Source organism: Hipposideros armiger, unplaced genomic scaffold (genome assembly GCF_001890085.2).
Source record: "Hipposideros armiger isolate ML-2016 unplaced genomic scaffold, ASM189008v1 scaffold_846, whole genome shotgun sequence".
NCBI classification, from domain to species: Eukaryota; Metazoa; Chordata; class Mammalia; order Chiroptera; family Hipposideridae; genus Hipposideros; species Hipposideros armiger.
In genome coordinates this window covers 58,872-83,509 of record NW_017732196.1, presented here as the reverse complement: position 1 = coordinate 83,509, position 24,638 = coordinate 58,872, and the positions used below count along the sequence as shown (strand labels likewise).

The window sequence follows — 24,638 nt, the reverse complement described above, 5'->3', positions numbered from 1 at the left end:
ACAACCCAGTTTTGGGTAGTCAAATCAACTTATTGGGTTATAACAACCATTAAATAAATAAAATGGTATAAAATAGAAAATAAAAATGAATGTATTCCATGTATTAAGCGTAAATCAGTTTTATTTTGTGAAATTCTTTTTGAGTTACATGTACATATGTATGTGTTTATTGGATTGTGATATAAAACACATTTCATACTGTGGATCATGATGAAAATAGTTTGAGAAACACTGTCTTAGGTGCATCATGGTCCAGTATAGACAGGAGTCTGCAACCCTCAGTCTCCATCTCTGCCTTGAAGAGTTCAGATGATCTGGGGAAAATTACCCCTACTTCATTTTGTCCATCTGCAAAATGTACATCATCTCCTATAAAGCCATGATCTGAGAATCCCTGAAATCTCTGTGAAATCCCTTGTAGTTCTTAAAATTGACATTGATCCATTTTTTTATCAGTTAAGAAATACCTATTGATTGCCCAGTGTGTTTCAGGCACTGTGCATAATATTATCAGCATGAATGTCAGGGAAGTCCTCTCTGGCCCAGTGCTGGAACATACCTGGCTCCTAGAAGAGGCAGAAAGTAAGGCTTTAGGAATCTTCCCTGTACCAGAACTCCTAGCACAGGGAAGACTCAGAGATTGTGGAGATGGGAGGGAGAGTGTTCACAGAGAATCGTTCAGATGGACTTGTAGGATTGGAGGTTAAGAAAGTGAGAGTGCAGATGGCCTGTAGGAGGAATCTCAATTTTTATTATTCATTAAACACACACACATAGATATTTTAATACTTAATGTGTCCTTGAGATATATTAATGCACAAAATAAAAGATCCATGCCTTCATGGGGTTTATGTTCTAATGGGAGGAATACAATAAATAATAAACATAATAAATAAGTAAATGATTTGTTAAAAAATGATAAAGGCTATGCAATAGTAGGGGAAGGATGATTAGAAGTGGCGACGCCAGTTTTAAGTCGCAGATATTTAGTGGGGATATATTTAGAATCTAAATAGTATATATGGATAAATACAAATTCTAAAAATATTACAACATAATTAGAACCTTCTGGTCTGCATACCACTCTAAAACTGTGTCCTTTGGGTGCTGCATTGACACTTTGAAGTCACTAGGGCGCAAATGGGCCATTTCTGAGGAGAAAAAAAGGGGGTGAGGGTGGGGTGTGAGAGAGATGTGGGTAATTATGCACACCCTTCCCTCGGGTATTCCGCAGGGGCAGCTCCATTAAGGACATAGGCAAGACTGGCAGAAGAGTGTTCCTTTGTGACCTGGACCAAGACATTTTTGGCCTTTGCTTCCCTTTCTTGGCACGTCTTCACCCAGCAGGGGTTGGCGGCCCAGCAGATGAATAAACTTCAGCCTGGCCTTTCAACACCCAATGAGTGTCAAAGCCAAATGATGGTGGTGAGAGGCAGACCTGCTGGCTTTGTTTTCCGGCCCTGCAGGAAGATTTTTGGGCGCTGTGCGAGAATTCCCGCTGTTACCCTCAGCGCCCGGGTTTTGCACAAAAGCTCCAGTAGATGCTTTCTGTTCCCTTGTAGTATTTAAAGCGTCGCAGAGGTCTAAGTATTCACCTAGACCTTCGTGTTCTCGATCCTTCCCACTCCTTGCTCTGCGAGCAGATGGGTGACCATTCTTATCTTCTGAGCGAGATCCCATCCGGTTGCCCTTTTCTCGGGCGGGAGCTCTACCAGGCCTGAAGGGGCCGCGCGCTGGCTGGGCAGGGGCGCGCACGCGTCGGGCGCCGCTGGTTGCGCATCTGGCGCCAGAGCGCGCCCCCAGCGCAGTGCCCGCCGCAGCCGCGGCCCTGGGTTGGTGCTCTCCAGTGTGCGGGGCGCTCTCTCCCCGCGCGGGGGCACTAGAGCCCTCGGAAGTGTCAGGCACTGCGGTGCATTTTCTCAGTTCGTTTTTAAATGACTGCGGAAAAACAGACTCTCCGAGCCTCAAATGGGAAGACGGATTCTCAGACAAGGCTTGCGAATGCTCCGCAGCCATCATTTAACTGCGCCTGCAGAACAGTTACGGTTTGTCACCCGACCCTCCCGGATCGCCTCGTTTGTCCCTAATGAGACCCTGAGGCCCTGCCCGTGCTGGGCTTCTCGGTAGCTGGATTCATGTGGTGCTTTGGGCAGCGCGGGCGCAGGGCACGCGTTCGCGCACACCCGCGCACACACGAAAACGCGCAAGGTACGGCAGGGGAGCAAGGGTTCTGGGTGACCCGCAGCGGGGTGGGCATCGCGGGGAGTGAAGCTACGATCTGGGATGGCTGCATCCTGCCAGGTTGACGGATGAGAGAAAATGATGCGGCGCCACACATCGGACAGGCCAGGGTTGCTGCCGCGCATTTAGGGAACCCAATACGCGTCAGGCGCGCTCCCTTCCCCTCACATGTCTCTATTTGCCTGGCGTGTGATGCCAGAAAACAGCAGGAAAAAGACCTACTTAGAGAGCTAGAGTTGCATTTGGAGACTCCCCTTCCTCTGCAAAAGCACCAACAGGAAGACCCTCGAAAACCACGGATTCCCAAATAGATGGCCCGGAATGGGGGCGGTTTTCCTTGGTTACCGATGCTGAACACGTTTTGGTGTTTACAATATTTATTTATTTTTAGGATAGCTCACCCTCCCTTTTAGGCAGGATGGGAAAGGAAAACGCAGCGGGGATAGAAAAGGGAGGGAGGATTCCTATAATAAGAATCACCGCATTTTTCAGAGCTGAACCGAGCCCGGTTTCCATTTCAAAAAGGGAGACAGCCTCTACTGCGATTGTAAAAGAGATCGCGGTGTGAATTAGAGATTGGTAGGCGTCGAGCGGCAAAACGGTCCATCTCAGAGGTACCTGGATCTAAATACACACACACACACACACACACACACACACACACACACACACACACAGACACGCGCGTCTACATGGCCAGGATGTGTGCGTGTATGCGCGTGTGAACTCCCACATGCTGCTGCTGTCTGCTTCTGACCAGTGGCACCGATGCCNCACGCGCGTCTACATGGCCAGGATGTGTGCGTGTATGCGCGTGTGAACTCCCACATGCTGCTGCTGTCTGCTTCTGACCAGTGGCACCGATGCCTCCCTCCTCCCCGCTCGCCCCCAGATTCCCCTCCCCTCCCTGTTGCTTTTGTCTGGAGGGTGTTATGGGTTTGTGTGTGTATGAGCGTGTGTGTTTTTGGATTTCAGACTAATTTTCTGGAGTTTCTGCCCCTGCTCTGCGTCAGCCTTCACGTCACTTCGCCAGCAGTAGCAGAGGCGGCGGCGGCGGCGGCGGCGGCGGCGGCTCCCGGAATTGGTTTGGAGCAGGAGCCTTGCTTGCTCCTTCTCTCGCGCTCTCGGCGCTCAGTGCCCAGAGACAGGAGGAGCCTGAAGCCAGGCGCCGTCAGCTGGCGGTAGGCGCCGGAGCCCGGGTGAGCAGCACGGACAGTGCCCTCCGTCGTCTCGGCCCTCACTGTCCCCCCCACCCCGGGCGGCCTCGGCGGCTCCCCAGGTGGGACGGGCCCTGCCACCTGCCCGCGCGCCCCCTGTGCCCAGCGGCAATGGCAGATTCTGCAGCATCATTCAGGGGCCCCGTCGCGGAGCCATCGCCACCGGCAGTCCCTTCTTCCCCTTCTAAGGGGGTCTTCGCCTGGCCTGTGCCATGGAATCCTGTCTCAGGGACCCCTGCCCTATCTCCCCTACCTCGACCTGACCGCAGGATTGGAAAGAGGGTGGGCACACTGGTGGCCCCAGAGGTGTCAGTGACATCGAGGGTCAAGTTTATTTCTAGGGTGGGAGCTGGGCACTAATCCATCCAATCTCCCGGCTGGGGTCCGGGTGGGGGTGACGCGGGCGCGGACCAATTCGTGGTGTTTGGGGTCCTGCGCTCAGTCTTATGTGTGTCTGTTTGTCCTCAGCCCCGAGGTGTGTCCCGATTCCCAGTGAGCGTCTAGCAAAGAGCCTGCGCTCCAGAGAGTCCCAGGAGCGCCGCGGGCCGGTGCCCAGCGCGCCGGGCCATGCAGTGGCGGCCGCGGCGGAGCTCCAAGCAGCGGGAGCGCCCCCTGTGAGGCGGCCCAAGATGCCCCGGCTACTGTGAACGGTGCTGCCCACCAGGACACAATCAGCCCCGGACACGCTCGGCTCTGCGCGCCCGAAACCAGCACGGAATAGAGAGAGCTGCGAGCGCGGCCAAGACTGCCCAGCACCGGCAGAAGAGGCCGGGGGGTGCAGCCGAGGGACACGTACTCAGTCTGACTCGGGCTGGCACTGGCGGCTAGGGATGTCGTCCTGGACGAGGTGGCATGGACCTGCCATGGCGCGGCTCTGGGGCTTCTGCTGGTTGGTTGTGGGCTTCTGGAGGGCCGCTCTCGCCTGTCCCACGTCCTGCAAATGCAGCGCTTCTCGGATCTGGTGCAGCGACCCTACTCCTGGCATCATGGCATTTCCGAGGCTGGAGCCTAACAGTGCAGATCCTGAGAACATCACCGAAATGTGAGTTGCTGGTGATCTTTCTCCTTCCTTCTCCCCTGGTGCCTAGGGCTGGGGCTGGACAGACCAGACGGGTCCGTCCTGGACATGAACGCTGTCTCAAGTCTGGGGAGAAGTCAGAAATGACAGATGCAGGGCTGGGCCATCTGTCAGTTACCTGTCTGTTTCACTGGCTTGGGGCTGATAACACGGGAAGAAGTTTAAAATAAGTTTTAAATATATATGTCAATAATACATATTCCTTGTGGGAAGGCATTCCACTGTACAATACTTTATATTTCAAAGCCCTGCTGGGTATACTGTAGGCTTTCCGCGTGCAATAACTTAGTTTTGGATATTTTTGTTTCGTAAGGTGCTATGTGTCTGTTGTGTTAGGAGAAGTTCCAGTAATATTTACTAGAAAGGAGGTTAAGATAATCAACTTTTTGAAATCTGTTGAAGGAGGCTGGAGACTCCCCCTTAACATTTTTCTCTGAGGTTTGGCATTCACCAGTTTCCCTTTTCATTTTATATATCAGATTTTGCTTAGGAGATTGCATCCAGAGATGGCCTTGAAAATGATCTGTAAGAGGAGAAGTTCTGAGTGTTGAAATGCACTCACTCAAAAGAGAAAATGTGATCGTTGGAAGCCTAAAAGCCTGGTCTGATTTAATTTGGATTTGACTTCCCAGAGATATAATTTTTAGACCATTTGGATTATAAATCTTAATTGCCCACTGAATAATTTCCCGGGACTCGGTCAGATGATAAAGCAGCACGTAGTACTCTGATGAACGCTGCCTGTAGCATGGGATCCTATACATCCCTGGGAATGTTTGAGCTTGTCCTGATCTGATGGAGAAACAGGACTGTGCATTTCTCTCCTCCTCTTATGATGCCTTGTGACAAATACATTGCCAAGTAAAAATTCACCAGTTATTTCTCCAGCATTCCCCTGTCACCTCTTTTAGAGGTGTTTTTTTTTTCCCTCCCCCCTAGGGACTTTGCTGTTTCATACATTTTATGAACGTGAGATTTTACTCATCCATGTAGAGGGTGATAAGGCAAAGTTTCTCTTGGGTTTCCTTATGGTGTTTGATTCTGAGATAGGCAGGCCTGAAAGTAGGATTTGGCTGTGGCCTTCCGGTTGGCAAGTGCGCATGCATTCCCCCCCTCCCCAACAGAAAACGCACACCCTACTTCTGCCAACGTGTGACCAAGATAACCTGTTTTTCCATGTAAGTAAGAGGCCTTCCTAGTCTCTGATGTTTGTTCTGCTGGTGATGCTCTGTTATAAGGCTCAGGCAGGAGTGACAACAGAACCGAGGGGGAACATGCAGGCCTAGCAGTGTTGAGATGTACTGGGTGCAGCCAACTGTCAGGTTGGATCCAGGAGGCTCAGATCTCAATCTTTTTGGCAAGGAAAGCAGCAGACAGGGCTGGAGCAGAAGGGTGGGTAGGACCCCAACCGTCCTGGCCCTGGACTAAGCTGACCCAGGCTGGTCAGAGTGTGTGTGGCCTTTTGTCAGGATCTGTGTCTTTTTCATGAGATGGGGTGTCAGTAGTTGGATGGAGGAAGCCATATGGAATACAGAGCCCTTCAGACTATTTTGAGACCATGGGGAGCGCCTTTATATAGTGCCTTTAAGCTGTTTTGCTGTTGTTGTTGTTTTTAAATACTGTATTAAATGATAGATATATAAAGAAATAGGAAATGATATAGGGCTAATCATTTTCACTTTAACACTTTTTCACTTTAATATTTTAAGGCCATAATTAGAGAAAAAATAAAACTCTTTTTAAATTAATAAATATTATTTTAAATCTTGGTGGTCCTAGCTGCCTGATTTATATGACATCAGTTTTTTTTTTTTTTAATATCGGTTCTCACGATTGCTGTTGTTTCTTTTATATCTGATGTCTGGTGCCTACTTTCAGGCTTTTTACAAGTGTTTTTTTTGGTTATATTTACCAAAGCAATTGTCACAGTTATGCATTCAATAATGCCACTCCCAATATCTACTCTTATTTTTTTTCCCTTTTGATTGAAAGGTTCATTGAAATTGATTGAACTGAGAGTATGTGGGAGTAAGTGTTCAGGGTGGGGAATTAGGCTGGTAGATGTGAACTCTGAGAAAAAGTACGTTTCTCTGCTCTGTCCCTCAGCTTTGATTGAGCCCATCCAGTTTATGTCCGAGGTGTCTTTATCTGTAAAATCCATCAAAATCCTTGTTTAGAAAGCACTTAGTATAATTATTTTGAATTCTGCTGTTTTGATATCAGAATGACATCAGTGGATAAGCTTGTTTCATTCTCATCCTTATATGACACCATCTGTGCTCTTTTTCTTACATATTAATATTTGCTTGAACAGCTTTTAAATTCTTGGCCAGTGGGTACCCACTACAGTTGGAACCAAATTACAGATTCTTTTTTTTAAACTTTGTTATTAGACCCAATGGTATTCCTAAAATAACCTGTTTTAAAGTTCTGGTTTAATGGTGAATGGTGCTTAGCTGAACTTACATGTTCCTATTTTTTTTTAAAAATAGGAATAATGTAAGCAAATAAACTGATTATAATGGCTGAAGCAACAGTTTACTGTATCATTTAAAAATAGTATGTCTTTTAATGTCTATATATTGGGGGAAAATATAACCACTGTGCCTTTTAGAATTCAGAGAGAGGCTATGGTAGAACATTTCTTAAATCTATGTATTGATTAATTAAGAAATAAATTTTCCCCTTCCCTGATTCCTCAATGCTGTTCCCCTCCCCCAGTTCCCCAATAAAATCTTTAAAAAAAAAAGATAATGTTTTTTTGTTTCTACATGCATATTTTAGGCAAAAGTGACATTTTATTTTTCTTGTCATTGTTTGAACCTATTTTATTAAAAAAAATCTCCCATCACTGTATCTGTTTCATACTACTTACCCACTAACATGATCTAGATCTAGATCTATATCTCTCTGCCCATAGATATACATCACACCTATGCATTATCACACTGCTGATAAGTTCCAGCTTTTATTTGGAGATGGTGATACCAAAGCTGTGCTTAATTCAATTAAAAACAATGCTGTTGTCACATATAAGTAGAGTTCAAGAGTGAAGCCTGCTGTTGGAATTATGTGACCAGCCATTTAAGTCTCAGTTTTGTCAGGTGCCAAAATGACAAAGGACAAGTTCTGTCTCACATAAATAGTAAAAGGCATGATTAAAATAGGTCATGTGTTTTTTTTATTGTGTTCAAAAACATATAACAAAAAATTACCATCTTAACTATTTTTTATTGTACTATTCAGTAGCATTACGTATATTCACATTTTTGTAGAAGGGCACAGATTTTTATATTGTCCAGATTTTTTGAGGACCAATGGTGGCCTTTTTTTTCTGAATTTCTTGGGCGATAGTCTCTGATTTTGGGGTAATGTTTGGGGATAGCTTTCCTCTTAGTACAACATGAACAGAATTTGCAGGTTCTGCTGCCAGATCTTCTATGTGCAATTCATTGCTGGCTTGTTTAAGCAGCTGTAATGTTATGTCATTAATACATTGATTTTGGCCCTCTGACCTTCGTAAGCATTTCCATTGCAATTAATTGTACTAAAAAAAAGAAGAAGAAAAAAAACCCAGTTCTGGCATTTATAAGGATTCAGTGAAAGGCATCAGTTTTTATTACTCTGATATTTACTTCTAAAGCCCCTCCATTGGAGGTTCTAGAAGTGTGAATTGTGCTTTACATGCATTTAAGAACCACAGAATAAGTTTTGAGTGTGGTTATGTAAGCCACACTGGACTTGTTAATAAATAAGAGAGTCTAATTTACATCATTCATTATTTAATACAACTTCCAAGCTGGAGTTGAAAACATGCGGTCTTCATAGTGAAGGTATTTACAGACTTCAGCTCAGCACAACCATTTGGAAGTCTTCTTCGTTTCGTACCTTCCATCTCTGCATAATGGAGGTTTTTATTACATTGGGTCAAACAATTGAAAAGCCCCGCGACCCTTCTGACCCTACTTTCTTCCACCTCCCCCACTCCATCGCCTGGCATTGACTATCTGGGAAAATGTGTTTGATTTTTTTTTTTCTTCTCTGAAAAGTGATATTTCCTTACGGGAATTCTGAGCACTGGAGTTAAGAGAAGAGCCTGGGTTATATGTTAGTACAAGCAAGTAATGGGAAGTCCAGATAATGTGGTTACAGCTCCCCAGCACTGAGTTTAGCTCTGTTTAAGATTGTTCACTTTTTTTTCCCCCATAAGCCCCTGTTTGTGTCTGTTTCAATATTCCCTTGTAAAGACGTTTACTAAACTGAAAAGTTGGCTGAACAGCTGAGAGTTGAGGTCTCTTTCTCCCTAGGAACGTTCTGTATGATCTCTTTGACTATATCTAGGTTGTAGGAGTATAAAACCTAGAGTTTTTTGTTTAGCTGGGGAAAGGAAATTGCGTTTTTTCTTTCTTTCTTTCTTTCTTTCTTTTTTTTTTTTTTTGCCTTTGGTATTAAGCAAATGCTCCTGGTTTTAACTCATTGCTCATCTTGCATGTTGGGGAAAGAAACATTATCAAACCATGATTGAATATCATACACTGACATTATCCCTGACTAACTTTACCACAGGAAAGCTCCTTATAAGTTCAAAAACTACAGGGTAGAATGTGGCATTGAACCTTGGAACAGTGCCATCTTTTGCTTCCTCTTGATGTCTGTAAATCAATAGGATGACTTTTGGGAGAGATGATTTAGGAAGGGCAAACTTTTTAGTTGTGTTTGATGTATGTGAAAGCAAAAGAGAGCAACTCAACCTTGGATTATTAATAGCTGATTGATAATTTTCATAATTTACTTGGTTGAGCTAGTTTAAAACATAAATACCACCCTGCACCCCCCAGGTAGCAGGGATCTGAGCCCTGCAGTGGCCTGATCATTGTAGCTGTACATTTGATTACTGATTGATCTCCATTAAAAAAGTCAAAGATCCCACATGATCAGGGGGCCTTCTCACCACTTGGTTTGCTACTTGGCCTGTCCAAAAGATTGGGAAGTCATAAATATTGGTCTGGGAGATGAAGGAGTGAATGCTTGTGAATGTTATAAGCCTGGGAAGAACAATAATGCATAGGTGTGAAGTTTACATGTTTCAAAAAACAAAAACAAACAAACAAAAAAACCAAAACCCATACATGATAGAAAGGTGATGTAGAGTTACCTGACCTGGAAGCAGCTCTTTCATGTCTCTGGGCCTGAGCTTATCAGATGTAAACCGAGGACTTTGGAGTCAATGCTCACACAAGTTTCTCCTAGCTCCTAAGTTCCACAAAGCTTCAGTTACGGAAGTAACACAGTTTATACACCAGCTATACAGTAAAGGGTGGTGTGGCGTGTTCAGGGTCTGGCAGTGTGAGAGTCTGAGGACCTTTGGTGTCATATATCACATGTGCATATTTTCAATGTCTGCTCTGAATTCCCCAAACTGTGTCTTTTTAAATGTGAGTTGCTAATAAGGCTGCTGGCATGTTACCGCTGGGCTGATGAGGCTGAGGTCACAGGGTCACTTAGACTCAGGACCGCAGAAGGAGAAGGGGTTTTAGAAATGCTCTACTCCAGCCCCCTCTGCGTGACTTACCGTGAAGTAAGTCACCTAAGGCCATGATGCATTAAAGACATCGTGGGGACTAGAAGCTCTTTCACCAAACATCCAAAGGAAATGCCTTGGCCTTTACTTTGGGGTGCCTCCCCTCTGTTCTGTGTTCTTGAACTGAATCTGAGTTTAGCCAGCCATTTTAGACGCATCAGAGATTTGAAGACAAGCTTAGTCTGGATAAGTCTGTGCAAACCGGTCTCCACTGGAGACAAACCAATTAAAAAGTGCGTGAGCTACTGATCCCAAAGAAATGACCGTATCTTCACATAGGAAGAAATACACTTTCTGTTTAATTTACTGTTTTACTTTTTTCTTTTAATTTCAAGTCTCCCTCTTCACTAGGCAATTCATACAAAAGTCAAGCTGCGAAGAAAAGCCCTCATGAGTTAGTTGCAAGGAGGGATGCTAACCTGTGCCTGCTGGATCATCTTGGCAGGCTGGGGTTGGAGTGAAGGCAGAGCAGACAGCAGAATGAGCCACTGCCCTTGGAGTCTTTGCGACAGTCAGGGCTGGTTACGTAAGTGGAGGAACCCACAGCCCTTTATACAAAGCCTGCCTTAGCTCCCATGAAAGAATTGTGGCTGGAGAGTACTTATTCTTTCCTGCCTTCCCCCCACCACCCCCAACTTCTCATTGCCCCAAGATTGATGGCTGAGCTCAGTGGCTGAGCCAGTGGGCAAGCTTGAGGGTTGTTGACTCACATCCAAAATTCATTTTGTTACCATTTTGTGTGTTGTCCATGGCCTGCACTGAGGCTGTTCTGGTAAGAGCACACTTCTGAGACATACTTTTGGCTTCATGCAGGGCTTCTCTCCAGGGGCCTGAAAGGCACTGTACAGACATCTGCTTATTTAAGTTTGAAACGTCTCACTGAAGTAGGTGTGAAGGTCTTGACAACCTTGAAGGGACTGTCAGGCTGATTGGCATGTCTGGTGCTCTCTGGTCAAGTAGAGTGTGATTTGGGTTAGATCCCCACCCTGTGTCTCGCTTAGGGCTTTGTCTACTCAGCTGCACTTGCCCAAATTTGGCCTCGAGAGCACAGGCAGTTTTAAGAGAAGTGTAAAGATTCAAATAAATATTCACAAGTTAAACAGCATGGCAGTGGGAAGCAGGTGGACTGGTGCGTCATCTCATGTCTTTCCCCCTTCCATCATCATCTTCTATTACAAGGCGTGTTGCACTATTAGAAGATAAATGGTTTGTGTGCCCTTAGGAATATTGCATCTTCCAGTATGGAATAAAAATGTTAATAATCATACATCATTCAGAGTCCCTTTTTTATTGCAAATAAGGACCAGTTGCTATTTAGCACCCTGATCTTTCCTGTAATCTTCATATCCTAACAATGATCTGAACACACACACACACACACACACACACACACACACACACCAGAACTCTTATTAGTATGTGTACAATGTGTCTACAAATAGCTAAATATATGTATTAAACTCCACTGGTATGGTACTTTCAGACTTAGTTATCTTGAATTGTAAAATGTTCCTAATAAATTTTTAATAAATAAAAAAAATAAATTTTCCTTAAACCACCCAGACTTTTTAAAAATCGAGGTATAATTGACATATAATATTGTATTAGTTTCTTGTGTACAACATAATGATCTGATATCTGTAGTGTATGTATTGTGAAGTGATCACCACAATAAGTCTCGTTAACATCCATCACTTCACATAGTTACAAGATTTATTTTTCTCGTGATGAGGACTTTTAAGATTTACTCTCTCAGCAACTTTCAAATATACAATACAGTATTGTTAACAATAGTCACCACGCTGTACATTAGCTCCCCGCCCAGACTTTTAACTTTGTTTGAATCATTCTGGATTTATCTCTAGGAGGACCTGAGGGGGGTTTTCTCTGAGGGAAGTATGTGAGTGCTATTAGCCAACTTGGTTACTCAGAGACTCCTTGTGTCTACCCTCTTTGACCAGTTCTCAACATAAACAAAAATTATATTATTAGTAAGGCATTTTTTAAAGCAATTCTATAATAGTGTAAATAAAAAAATATTAGAATTTTGGTTTCAAGTTCTGGAATGTAGTGGAATCTAAAAAGATAGGGTCTTCTAAACTCTAATTTTTGCCACAGAAGTTGTTTCTATTTCGTGTGCTCCCGAATTGCTTGCTGCGAGGTGGCAGAGGGCCTGGGCCTGACTGGCGCTCAGTGTGGGGACAGTGCACTTGCTTCCCTTCTTCTGCCTTGGCTTACGCATCTGTGCAATGTGTGTGCAGGGGTGGGGAGTGGGGAACGAGAGAGCTTGACGTGGTGGCCTCTAAGCTCTCTGGCAAGGCATGGTAAAAAAACAAACAAAAACAAAAACAAACACTTCGCTCCAAAAAAACCCAACCAAACCCAAACCACAAAACCCTTTGTAGTCTGCTCCCAGTTTCACTTCAGAGCCTTGGTACTGCCACCCCAAACTCCCAGAGTGGTGTGGAAAATTTCTCTCCTGACATGTTTCCTTTGCACAACTTAGCCTTTTCTTGTTGTGACTCCTCAGTTTCCTTCCTCTGTTTGTGGTGGTGTTTCTTATCCTCCGTCCCACTTGCCCCTAACTCTGTCTCTGTCTCTCTCTCTCTCTCTTTTTAGTAGGCGTCTGGCTAAAAAGCCCCTTTAACAGATTGTGAAGAAATCTTGGGTGCAGGACCTTTGGGCCAATCACCATGGTTCCCAGTGAACCTGGCTTGATAAGGTTAACTCAGTCAGAGAGGCAGCAAAGTGCAGGAACCTGTTGTAATTGAGAGGGGCCCTGGGTGGGGAGATGGTAGGGTTCACATCCACACTTTCACAGTATCAGAATCTGGGATCCTGGCTAAGCCATTTAATCTCATCAGCCTGAGCTTCTTTATCTTGATATTGGAGGTTGGGTCTTTGAGGGATGCTAAACCCTGAAAGGCTCTGTGGTTCTGAATCAGTCAGCCATGGGCACTCGTGTTTCCTCTTCTGTTCTGGAATTCAGCCTTGCCTTTTCCCCTGGGCCAACCCAGAGCTTGCTCCAGTTGTCATGGAGGCTTAAACAGCAGAAGTCCAATCTGTGAGTTTTCTCTGTGTCCAACTGTGCAGTTTAGATCAGATGGCTTTGCAGGTCACCAGTTCCCTGCATCCTGGGTGTCGGTACTTCCATGGTCTCCCATTAATCAAATCAATGTTTTATTTTTTTCTTGGAGATAGTTTCCTTAACATGTACTGTCTACCTGCACTTTCAGCAATTCATCAACTAGTCCACATGTTCGCATCCAATCCAAACACTGACTACCATGTGTGTGCTCTGACTTTTGCAGCCCATTCTGGGTCCACTTCTGTGGATGGTGCACTGGGGGATTTCTAACTGGCTTGTGTCTTTGGCCAGTCTTCACCTTCCGTGACCCTCAGAGCAGGAGCTTGCCCTAAAATCAAATCTTGTCTTTCTGCCCATCAAGTTTTCCTTTCCTGCTGCCTGGAAGAGTTTACCACATGGTCTCCAGTTGTCATGTGAGCTGCCTGCCATCTAATTCAAACTTCCTGCAAACGTTAGTTCAGTTCAACTAGTGTTTATTGAGGACAACTGGGGTGCTACAAACAAATAAGGTAGTGTCTTGAAGCAAGGAGACCCTGAGTCACTTATATCTAAAGAGAGAGAGAGAGAGAGAGAGAGAGAGAGAGAGAGAGAGAGAGATGCATAAGCATGTAATTTTATTGTAATATGATGGGGACAGTCAGTGCACATGAGAGTAAAACCTATATTTACACCATGATTGTTTCGGCTTCAGCCAGACATGGGGCCATTGACAAAGTATGCTTCCTCCCAAATGTGCATGGTTTTCACTGTTTCATAGTGGGAGGCATAGATGTGTAGACCGGATGTGAGCAATCCCCAACCCCTACGTCCTATGGAACCCAGCTGAGTTTTGTTATTTTCTCTCTGTCAATTTTTAGTGTTCTTGTGGGATTGTCCACTCATTTTGCATTTGAGCAAGCTGCCGGCGTCTGAAATTGCCTTTCCCTTAGGTCACGGTGGAAGGGCTGGCTCTCCTCATGGCTGAGGCTAGCCACTCCACCTCGGTTGCGGATCTCAGCCTCTTAACTTTTTCTCTATTAGTGACTTCTCCTCTCATCTGTATTTTCAGCCTCTTTCTCTGTAAATATCAAAATTTCATCAGGATTAGGTCTCTCTCATCTTAAACAAGTTTTCCTTTAGCACTCGCCCCTCCCACCCCTTCCTCCCATCCCTCTTCAGTCCCTGCCCTTTCCTGATGTTTGAAGAGGAGTCTGTATTCATTAGGTCTGTTTCCTCACCCGCTAATCTCATCTGAACCCATGGCTTCACTGAACTCACTCTCCAACACCGTTCCCAACGACTTTCATGGGCGTATTTTTCAGTCCTTCTCTTGCTTCTTAGCAGAGCTTGGCCTCATTCCTGATTCCCTCCCGCTTGGAGCATCCTTTGCCTTTGGTGTTACTGCGCTTTCCTGCTTTTCTCCCAGACCCTCTAGCTTCTGCTTCTTAGTCTTAGTTGTGGGCTCCCTTTTCTCTGCTCCTTTGCTAGATGATATGCTTTGGGCTTCTGTCCTAGGGCTGCTTCTCTTCCTGGGCTGTCCCCCTATGTCACCCTCATCCTCGACTTCTGTTGTCTTCTGTGTTCTAATGACGTCCCAATCTATGTTTCCATCCACTAGCAGTGATGACCTTTGGGCTCATATGCCTATTGAACATCCCTCTTGGATATGTCATTGTGTGTCACACTTGACATTTCCAAATTAAATTCGATCATCACTCCAAAAACATCTCGAGCGTTCTCTATTTTAATGGATGGCACCACTGCTTACTCAATAATATGTGACAGAAAACTTGACTCTGCCCTCTCTTTATATTCATTTAATTATCATGTCAATGAATTCCCAGATTTTAAAAAATTATCCGATTCTTTTTATCTCTACTGCCTCATTCATTCATTCAACAAATATTCATTGGGGTGGGCTCTGTGTCATGCTAAATACTTGGGAGATGGTGGTAAGAAATTCTGACTTGGTCTTTTCTTACCAAGCTTGCAGTCTGGAAGGGGAAACTAACCTCAAACAAGTACTTACATTAGCAAAAAAAATTAATTCATTCCACCATAATTTTTGCCTAAAGTGCTGCAACTTTCCTACTTAACATCCTCACCTCCAGTCTTGCCCCCTTCCATAGGCCACATTGTGTTAGAGTGGTCTTTCTAAAATGCTGATCTTATCATGTCACTGCTTCTAATTGCCATGTGGCTCTTAAAGCTCAAAGTATTTTTTAGTTTTAAAAATATAAAATCAGATTATCAATATATAGCTGTATAATAAGATATATAACTGTCACACGGACTCAAACACACAGATCAGCATTACAGTTGCTTTCTACACCAGTAGATTTATAAAGGAGAACAAATTATAACTGGAAGCTTGCTTGGTGATCTTGGAATTAGAGCAAGGGCACTTAATTCTGTATTTAAAATGTTAAATGGTATTAAGCTAAGCTTGCCTGAGGCATCCATCTCCATAATTGGAGGGCCTTCACAAAGGGAATGCAGAACTTGAAGTACTTGGCCCAGACCTGTGTCCCCTGGATGGACACTCCTTTTTCTCTCCTTCATTCACTACCCAGCACCAATTCTGATTGACACATTCTTTCTTTGGAAAGGTTAGTGCCTTTAGCCAAGCTTTGCTCAGGCCTGGGAGCCGTTCAGATTCTTAAAGTGATTTTGCACACCTTTTCTCCGAAATGCACTAATTTTATTATATGAAATTTTATTAGTAAATAGCTTTTTTTAAAAAATAAATATTTGAACGTGATAAGAAATGCAAATGGTACAAAGAAGTGCATCATGAAAAGTTAGTCTCACTCCCATCCTTCAATCCCTCAGTCTCCTTCTCCAGGAGAAACTTTGATTTTAGTTTGTGTGTCTGCCTCCGGAATAGTCTACTTATTTTGTACATAATACTTATTTGTACATAATAAGTACAAATGAGCACATAGCTATGTCTTTTTGTTTGTACATAAATGAGGGTATATATATATATATATATATATATATATATATATACGTATATCCTCTATTTATACCTTTATACTTGCTGTCCTGTGTTTTGGTATTCTTTTACTTATCAATGTGACTTAAAAATGTTCCTATATCAGCATATGTACCCCAACCTCCTTTTTTTCACAGCCACGCAGTCCAGTAATCCATTGAATGAATCAACTATATTTTGCTGGCCTCCTATTAAACAACCTTGTGTGCAGGTTCTTGCATGCATGCATGATTTTATCTGTCGGAAAAGTTCCCAGGATTTGAACTGCAGGGATATTTGAAAGACATTTGTGAATTTTGATAGAAATTGTCAAGTTGTCTTCCAAAAAGACCACATCGTTTTATTCTGCCCCCAAACCGGAAGCACCTGTTTTCCCACAGCTAAGCCAATACGATTTGTTATCAAACCTTTTGACCTTTGTCAATCATATTCTTGGGAAATAGTATCTCACCATTGTTTGACTTCATAATTCTCTAATTATGATCCATGTTGAAAGGCTTTTTACATGTATGTAAGTCATTTGTATTTTGTTTTCAGTGAGCTAAGTTATCATATCCCTTAGTTATTTTCTTTTTCCGTTGATTTGGTGGCCTTTTCAAAAAATTGATTCATAAAATCTGTTAAACAGGAAGAAAATTTATACTTTGGCTAATGTTTTGCTTGTCCTCTGATGCTGATTATGGTATTTCTTCTCCCCCTCCTCCTCCTTTTTCTCCGTGGCTTCTATACTGTAAATGTGGGTGAGAAGAGTCTTCCCCTCTCCAAGAGCATAAAATAAGTTCCCTATATTTTCTTTTACGGCTTTTACTTTTTCATGCTTTTGTATTTAAAGCTTTGCTCCATCTGGATTTTTAAAATATAAGGAGCAAGGTGGCAAAAAAAATTGTTTTATTACTTTTTCAAGGTAGATAATCAGCCAGTCAGGTCTCTTGACACCATTGCTTATGTAATTCAACCTTTCCAACTTAAAATAATAATTTGGTTGTATGCGAAGATCACCTTTGCATTTGGGCCTATTTTGAGATCTATCCTGTTCTGTCAGTCAGTTTGTCTATTTACATGCCAGAACTAAACTTTTTATCTCCTAAAGCTTCATATTACTATTATTTTTCTACTTGAAGTATTAGTCTTACTTACCAATCTACACTTGCAGAATTTTCAGGATTAGTCTTACATGATAATTTTTTCATATGAATTTTAGGAATTGCTTGCCTAGCTCCATCCACATTGAAATGGTATTTTATTTTAAATTAAGATAGCACTGCATTTATATATTTACACAAGTCTTAACAGGTCTTAAAAGCTACGCATCCTCAAATTCAAACCTGTAGGCTGTATCTTGACCATATGCTCTGATATCTTATAGCCCCCTGTATTTCCCAGGCGCAGCACAGGTCACTTAGCATCATAAATGCGTGCCTGTCCATACACATCACTAGAATATAAACTGCGTGAAGGCCGGGACCACGTGGCTCTTGCTTACTGCTCTTCCCCAGCACAGAGCACAATGTCCTAGGACACACGCACTCCCCTACCAAGCTCTCATTTAGAGTTCCAAATAAGAGTATTTGTGAGTTGTTCTTTGGGCTGTCAATATGTAAATTTCTAGACATGACTTTTATGAAGTCATCAGGTTAAGCTGTTTCTTTAAATACATAACCTTTATGGAATTAAACAGCACAACAGTGGTTCATGCACAGTAAGGAATCAGTTTATTGTAGAGACGTGGCATAGCTGGAAAGGAAGAAAGGCAAAGCTTTGATGAGGCAGGCTGATTCTGTATCCACCAGGAAGGAGGGACAGGGAAGCGATGGGAAGATGAGGGCAAGCGGAAGAAGAGAGATGCACAGCGGGCCAGCTCAGCAACAGCGGTAAATCCAGGGAATAAGATTCATTCCAAGGACATCTGATTCCAGCAAACAAATAGATCTAATGAGAAAGATTTGTGCCTTTTCGTGGTGTAATAGCTAATAATGGATATTCTTATGGATCAATTGCAGTTTTTTCCCTGCGATTGCATTTATGGTGCTTTACTTAAAAAGCGATTCTGGTATGAGATTTCTGATGTGATTTATTCTTCTTGTAATATGGATGGTAGAGGCTGTTCATTTTTCTTGCAGAACTGCAGACACCAGGGAGTACAAAAAAGATAGTGTGTCAGGTCCAGTTTAATATTCCATCTGGTGTATATACTTCTGTGCCTTTGCAATCAAGGTGCATTGGGCTGGTCCTATAAATGTTTAATGGAGTTTCCTTTATATTTATAATGATAATACTATCAGGCATCTTAGAAATTTTGATAATTGTTTGCAAAACTGATCATAAAACAACTGATAGACAAGTGAGATTGAAGGGCTTTTAAAAATAGAGTGGGGGAAGTATATAGGTGAACAGATTGCATTGAATAATCCAAAAAGATAATTCTCCCTTGACATAAATAACATTCATTTATTTGTGTTTACACGATGCAGTATGTTCATTGTATACATACAAATGGAAACAGTTTAGACTCCATATATATTTTGAAAGTTAAATTTTAAAAAAGGAATAGGCATTATAATGTTTAACTCTGATGAGAAGTCTTATTTTTGGCTGAGTCATTGGCTCTCCTCGTAAGCCTAGGTGACTCTCTGGGGTTTAACTTCTTAGCCATCTCATTTGTTCTTCCAGGGAATTGCTCTCTCACCAATAAAAATTGTCTTTTGGAGTTTAACTGCCTGGTGCCTTGAAGATGCTATGAAGCCATTTATTTACCTCAGCCTACCCTAGAATCCATTCTATTATTGCTCTCCTTTCATTGTATTTTGTATCTACACATGTACTGTCTAGAGGGTAATAGATCTTTGTTGACAAAGTCATTTCAGCTATGTATGCTGAAGGAATTGACTATTTATACATGCGTGTGTTGATTGATTGATCAATTCATTCATTCATTTAGTGAATTAGTCAATCAACAAATATGTTTTGAACATGTCCTCTCACCAGGCAGGCACTTTTCTGGGTCCTAGGTAACAAGACTTATGCCAGTGCTTACCATTTGTATGGCTTGTTGAAGGGCACCAGCGGAGTCTCCCAGTCAGATCGGTTCTCTCACAGCTGTGTGGACAACCTATCCTCCACATCCAAACTCCATCACTACCACAGACAGCAGACTTGGGCCTCCCCTTCCCCCCATGCTGTTGTGCCTAAGGACCTGCACATCCATGGCATGGCGCATCCTCAGGAGGACAGACCTACAGAAAAGGCCAACACATTTCCTGGGAGTGCACTCATGGTCTTTGAGTAGGGGATTCTGGGATCCTACTAGGTCAAGAGTCGAAGGTGCTGTTTCCAGGTAGAAGCATCCTGTTGGCCCTGTGGCCTCTTTGCCTCATAGAGAGGAGCTAAGCTGCAGGAGCGCCAGCGTCAGGGCCTGGGTCCACTGCCCAGAGATAAGGGCACAAGGGATTTGGGCCTCTGCCTTGTATCTGGCGTCTGCATCATGGTAATTTTGTGCTATGATGACTCTTTGGAATAGAGGAAGTGCAGGGCTTATGCCTTGGGAACGTGCAGTGCCGTGGCCAGGATATCTAGACCGCCACTCCCATTGCAGTACCTCCCTCTCTTCAGGGGGATTCTCAAGCATGGGGTTCATGTTTCCAACAAGGATGGCACAGGCAGGATTCCTCTCCTGACTCTTATTAAAAGCTTTGTGACATCACAAACACAGATCAGCAAAACATGGATCTGTCCCCAGCAATAAATGGGGATTGTTAAACATCAGCGGCTACCAGCTTCTGTCTTTCTCTCTTCCCCGTGCGGATTTTATTATTACCTCTGAAGGGTCTATATCTGAATGTAATATTTTAAGAATAAACTCATTATGGCTGAATACTTTTTTTTTACTGGCACCCTAGGAGGATCTAAAGATTATGAAAACTGTGCCTAATAAGTTCCTTGCCTCATTATTTTTTTCCCTAATTGAAAAATCGCTGAATATGTCATTTGCTGTGCATAAGTGAATCCACACATTCATTTTCCATTTTTTTTTTAGGGAGTTTGTGTAGGGGAGTGATACAAGTTGTGAAGCCAGATCATTTGGTGGGTTAAGAGCTCCACTCTGAAGTTTGACTGTCCTTGCTACGATGGATGAGTTATTAAAGCTTTCTGTGTCTCACTTTCCCCATCTGTAAAAGGGGACAATAATAGAACATTTCTCAGTGGGTTAAAATGAGCTGATGCGTGTGAAATGCTTGTAACAGTGCCTAACACATAGTAAGATCTCGACTGTTAGTTTTTACCTTTTGTGTCTATCCTCATGAAGGAGAGTGTACTCTGTAGGAGAGGACAGAAAAGCAAAAGAACCTGTGCTGAGTATGGCACTGGACAGGCGCAGGGGTTAAGGGGACAGATGTACAAGTGTGTTGGTTCCCTTCACTGCAGCCATGGCATGCCCTTCCGCTTGTCTGCTTAGTTCTCTCATCTTGTGGGACCTGGTGTGCTCATTTGATTGGGATATTCACCAGTTGTATGCTGAGCAGTCATGGGTCAAAGTTAGCCACTATTATTCAGATCATGGTCTTTGTTCTACAACTTTGTTGTGTTCAATAGTCCTGGTCCATTTCATTTATTAGGCTGTTTACAACAGTGCCCCTGGACTCTGGAGACTATCGGTCAGTTTGCATTCCATTTTCTCTTTTGATTGCCTTTCTCATCTTTCAACTGCAAATCCTTTAAAAAGTATATGTATTTTTTTCTTTTTATTAAATTATAGTAAATATACATCTTACCCATGTTTAAATCCACAGTTCAGTGACATTAAGTACATTCTAGTTGTGCAACCAACACCAACACCCATCTCCAGAACTCTTTCTATTTTGCAAAACTGAAACCATATCCATTAAACAATGCCCCGTTCCCCTATGCCTCGCTTCTGGCAACCACCAGTCTACTTCCTGTCTTATGAATTTGATTATTCTCAAAAATATATGTCTTTATAAATAATGATATACCTTGAATTAAAAGTTTTTTATAAGAGGTTTGTTCAGGATTTTAAAATTCATTTGCACTTTCTTTCTGCAAAACAACTTCTATTTATTGTGGCCTTACACAACCACGTATGACCGGAATCCCTTGCCACCAGCACCTTTGTCGTTTAACGCCAAAGAAAATAATTTCTAACCTTCTATAAAAGTGACTGAAGGTTCACATGTGAAGTGAAACCAGTGAAGATAAAACTGGAAGTGTCCTTCACATTCTATTGCTCTCCTTACTCCCACAGCCCATAAATGTTGGCTGAAAAATTGTACCAAAATCAAAATAGACCTTCACAGAGATCCAAAAATTTTACCACTTTGAATCGTTCTCTTTTCTTGACATTATGCTTGATGCTCATTTTCCTCTGTGCCATGCTTGATCTACCCTGAAGTCGGAGCAGAAATATTAGATCTAAGAATTCTCTTTGTATGGAATGATTTGGCCTGACTGGAGGCCAGGAGCATTCAGAAGCTTGTTCTGCTGTGATTCGTGCTGACTTGAATGCTTCTTAGAATTCTTAATGCCTGGGCTAATCACTGGACGTTCTTATTCACTAGTCATAAATGAAACGTAACCGGGAAAGAGGAAAAGGCATTTTAAAAAAAAAGATAATGTATGTGTTGCATCGGTGTCACAAGAAGATTTCACTTTTTTTTAATGACCACACTGAAACACAAAAATATCATGGATGCAATGATTTACTAGCTCATTTTTTGAAAACAACTATAAGGTAATTCTGTAGTGTCAGCATATTAGTCATAATGGCCACTGAATTTGTATTGAACAAATATTAGAAATGTTACAATTAGTCAGTATTTGACTAACTGATGATAATTGTTTTACACAATAAGGTTAAGAAGGTGAAAATGAGAGGGAGGGAATGAACAATAAAAAAAAGAGAGAGAGGCATGAACTGCAACTAACTCTAATGGTTGACATAGTTGCTGTAACTGAGCACAACAGTTGTTCTCAACTGCCTGGCAATGAAAAGAGAAGCTCATTATTAAGAAGAAGAATGCCTACTAATTCCACAGGAACATGGCACTGTGTCCTGAAAAGAATTTCTTTGCTGGGACAATGAGTGATGTAATTCACAGCTTTTATGAAAAATGCAGAAGCAGATTTCATTTCTTCTTACTGAGAAGGCCAGTGAAAGTTGGGAGAAGTGACAAGGATATCACTTCTGTAAGGAGGCTCAAGTGGTCCAAGAATTTAATCTCCCAGTGCTGTACTTATAAAATGGATTCCACGCAGGGTCTTCATCTCCCATCTCCACATGCGGTTTGCTGAGCCAAGCTTTGCTAGAAGCTGGATGGACTGTGCATGATTTGAAGTTGTCGCCTCTGACCAAAGCCTGGAAAATGTTAATCTCGGTTGCTGGTTAAGGCCAGATCCATTCTCTTTGGAAACCAGGCAAGCAGATGGTCAGGCTGACATCCTTTTACAAAGACCGAGCAGCCTGGCCTGAGTGCTGATCCAGGTGGAAGCCACCCCATCAGAGGACGAAGATGGACTGTGGAGGTAGCAGCAGGCAGATCCAGGCTTGCAGGGCAAGCAGCCCCCTTGACTTCCCCAGAACATGGACAGATGCTCGACTGAGACCGCAGGGTACCACCCACAGGGCACAGCAGAGATGATTTTAATCTAGAAGCTGTTAGGGGCAGGTGTGACCAGCCGGCTTCCCAGCCAGAAGAGAGGAGAAGCCCCCTCAGGCTCCCAGGGTGCCCCCAACCCTGAGAGGGATGGCCCCTCATAGGTCTGCCAGGACGAATTAGCTGCAGAGCGCAACTCAAGTCACACAGTGAGCTGATGCGTGTTTATGATGGTTTTACATTGACGGATGTTAGAGGACACCTGCCCAATAAAAATTTTGGATTAAACATAGCTTAAGCCTCCTTCTTGACAGTAGTTTGGTATCAGGACCATTTCTCTCCTGGGGTTCTTTATCTAATATGGTCCAATGGTGTCATGGTACATGTTTAGTTACTTGTCTTCTTGTTTGCCGTGGCTGGTTATTGTGACCTATGGAAAGATCTGAGAACTCATGTGCAATACATACTGATATTAAGTAAATTAATTGGAAAGAAAACATTTTTTAGGGGGAGGAGGTCAGGAAAAAACACATTCCTTTCTCCTCCTGGGGACTTATTTACCACTGTTCCAAGTATAAAATTACACTTGGCTGTGTCTGTGTCTGTTTTAGTTAGTTTTTAACAACAGAGGAAGTTTCTAAAGGCTCTGGAACAGGTAGAAGTAGCTTCTTTGAAAAACTGAGATATTTTTATTGTGGTCTTTGTGTCACATTATTGGATGAAACTTATTGTCGGAATCTCTGTGCATGGAGATGACATTTCAATGTAGGAGAATAGTTGGAACATTGAAGTCTCAGAGGAAATTACAATCAAGAATTATGCCAGGTGTCATGAAATATTTCTATGGGCCAGTGAAATAGCTGAAGTTGGTATTAGGGAATGTGACCAACTGGAAATATGCCCCAAACCCCCAGGGGCAATGTCAGTCAGCTCCCCCTGACTGTTGCCAGGAAGAAAAGCTAGTCCCGTCTGGCGGACCTTCTGTTTTTTTTTTTTTAAGAGAATATGAGAATTTTGGTTTCTAAAATGTGAAATTTCCCCATTTTGTAAAGTTAGTGGCTAAAAGAAAATATAGAAAAATAAAGGACCCTGTATGGTCTAGATCTGGGCTATATGCTGTCGCCGTGTCTTCTGGTCAACCAGTTTAATAAGGTTTACATATCACATTATTTGTAGGCTGGGGTCCAATTCTAAGTTTGCATGGAGGCTATTATTTAATTTAAGTCAAGTGAAACTTACATTTTCCTGCTGGAGACTGATGTGTTTTATGTAGAAAGCCAACTCTAAGGTATTTTTTTATAATTGTTTTTTCTGGTGGTAAATTGTAGCGTTTCATGTTGGGAACCACCTTGTTGACAGAGGTGGATAAGAAAAAGCTATATAAATACCCAGAGAAAAACCCAGAGTATAATTTTTTTCTTCATAATATTTTCCTGAATTTTTCTTGTAGCTTGTGTACTGAAGGGAACTGAGACATTATCAAGTTCAAATTTCCTCTCACAGATGTGGGCACTGGAGGCAGGGTGAGATTAAGCTCACCATTTAGTTAGTGACCAAATCAGCCCTTGAACCCTGCTCTTCTGCTCATTTTGTTAATAATGATTCGCATTAACTGAGGTCCTCATCTGTGCTAGAGCAGTTTTCTAATTTTTCCAACCTCCCCATGATGCAGTTACTATTGTTACCCCATTTTATAGACAAGGAAACTGAGGCATAGGGGCTTGCCCCAGGTCACGTAGCTATTAAGAGGTGATGCTAGTGCAGTGTGTTCATCCCTCACACTACACCACTTATTCTTTTCCAGGCAGTTGCATTCTTAAATTCCCGGAGTATTTGGGCTATTCTAGG

The 24,638-nt window shown here is 42.9% G+C and overlaps 1 protein-coding gene across 1 annotated transcript in view; it reads left to right on the top strand.

The window, feature by feature from the left end:
* Positions 1-1,938: 1,938 nt before the first annotated feature.
* Positions 1,939-24,638, top strand: part of LOC109374619 (BDNF/NT-3 growth factors receptor) — a gene marked incomplete at its 3' end in the record, with an annotated part of 72,024 nt that continues 49,324 nt past the window's right edge. The window contains exons 1-3 of the mRNA XM_019629362.1: positions 1,939-2,208; positions 3,217-3,440; positions 3,927-4,500. Coding sequence (XP_019484907.1) covers positions 4,289-4,500 — 212 coding nt within the window. The remainder of the gene's footprint in view (positions 2,209-3,216; positions 3,441-3,926; positions 4,501-24,638) is intronic.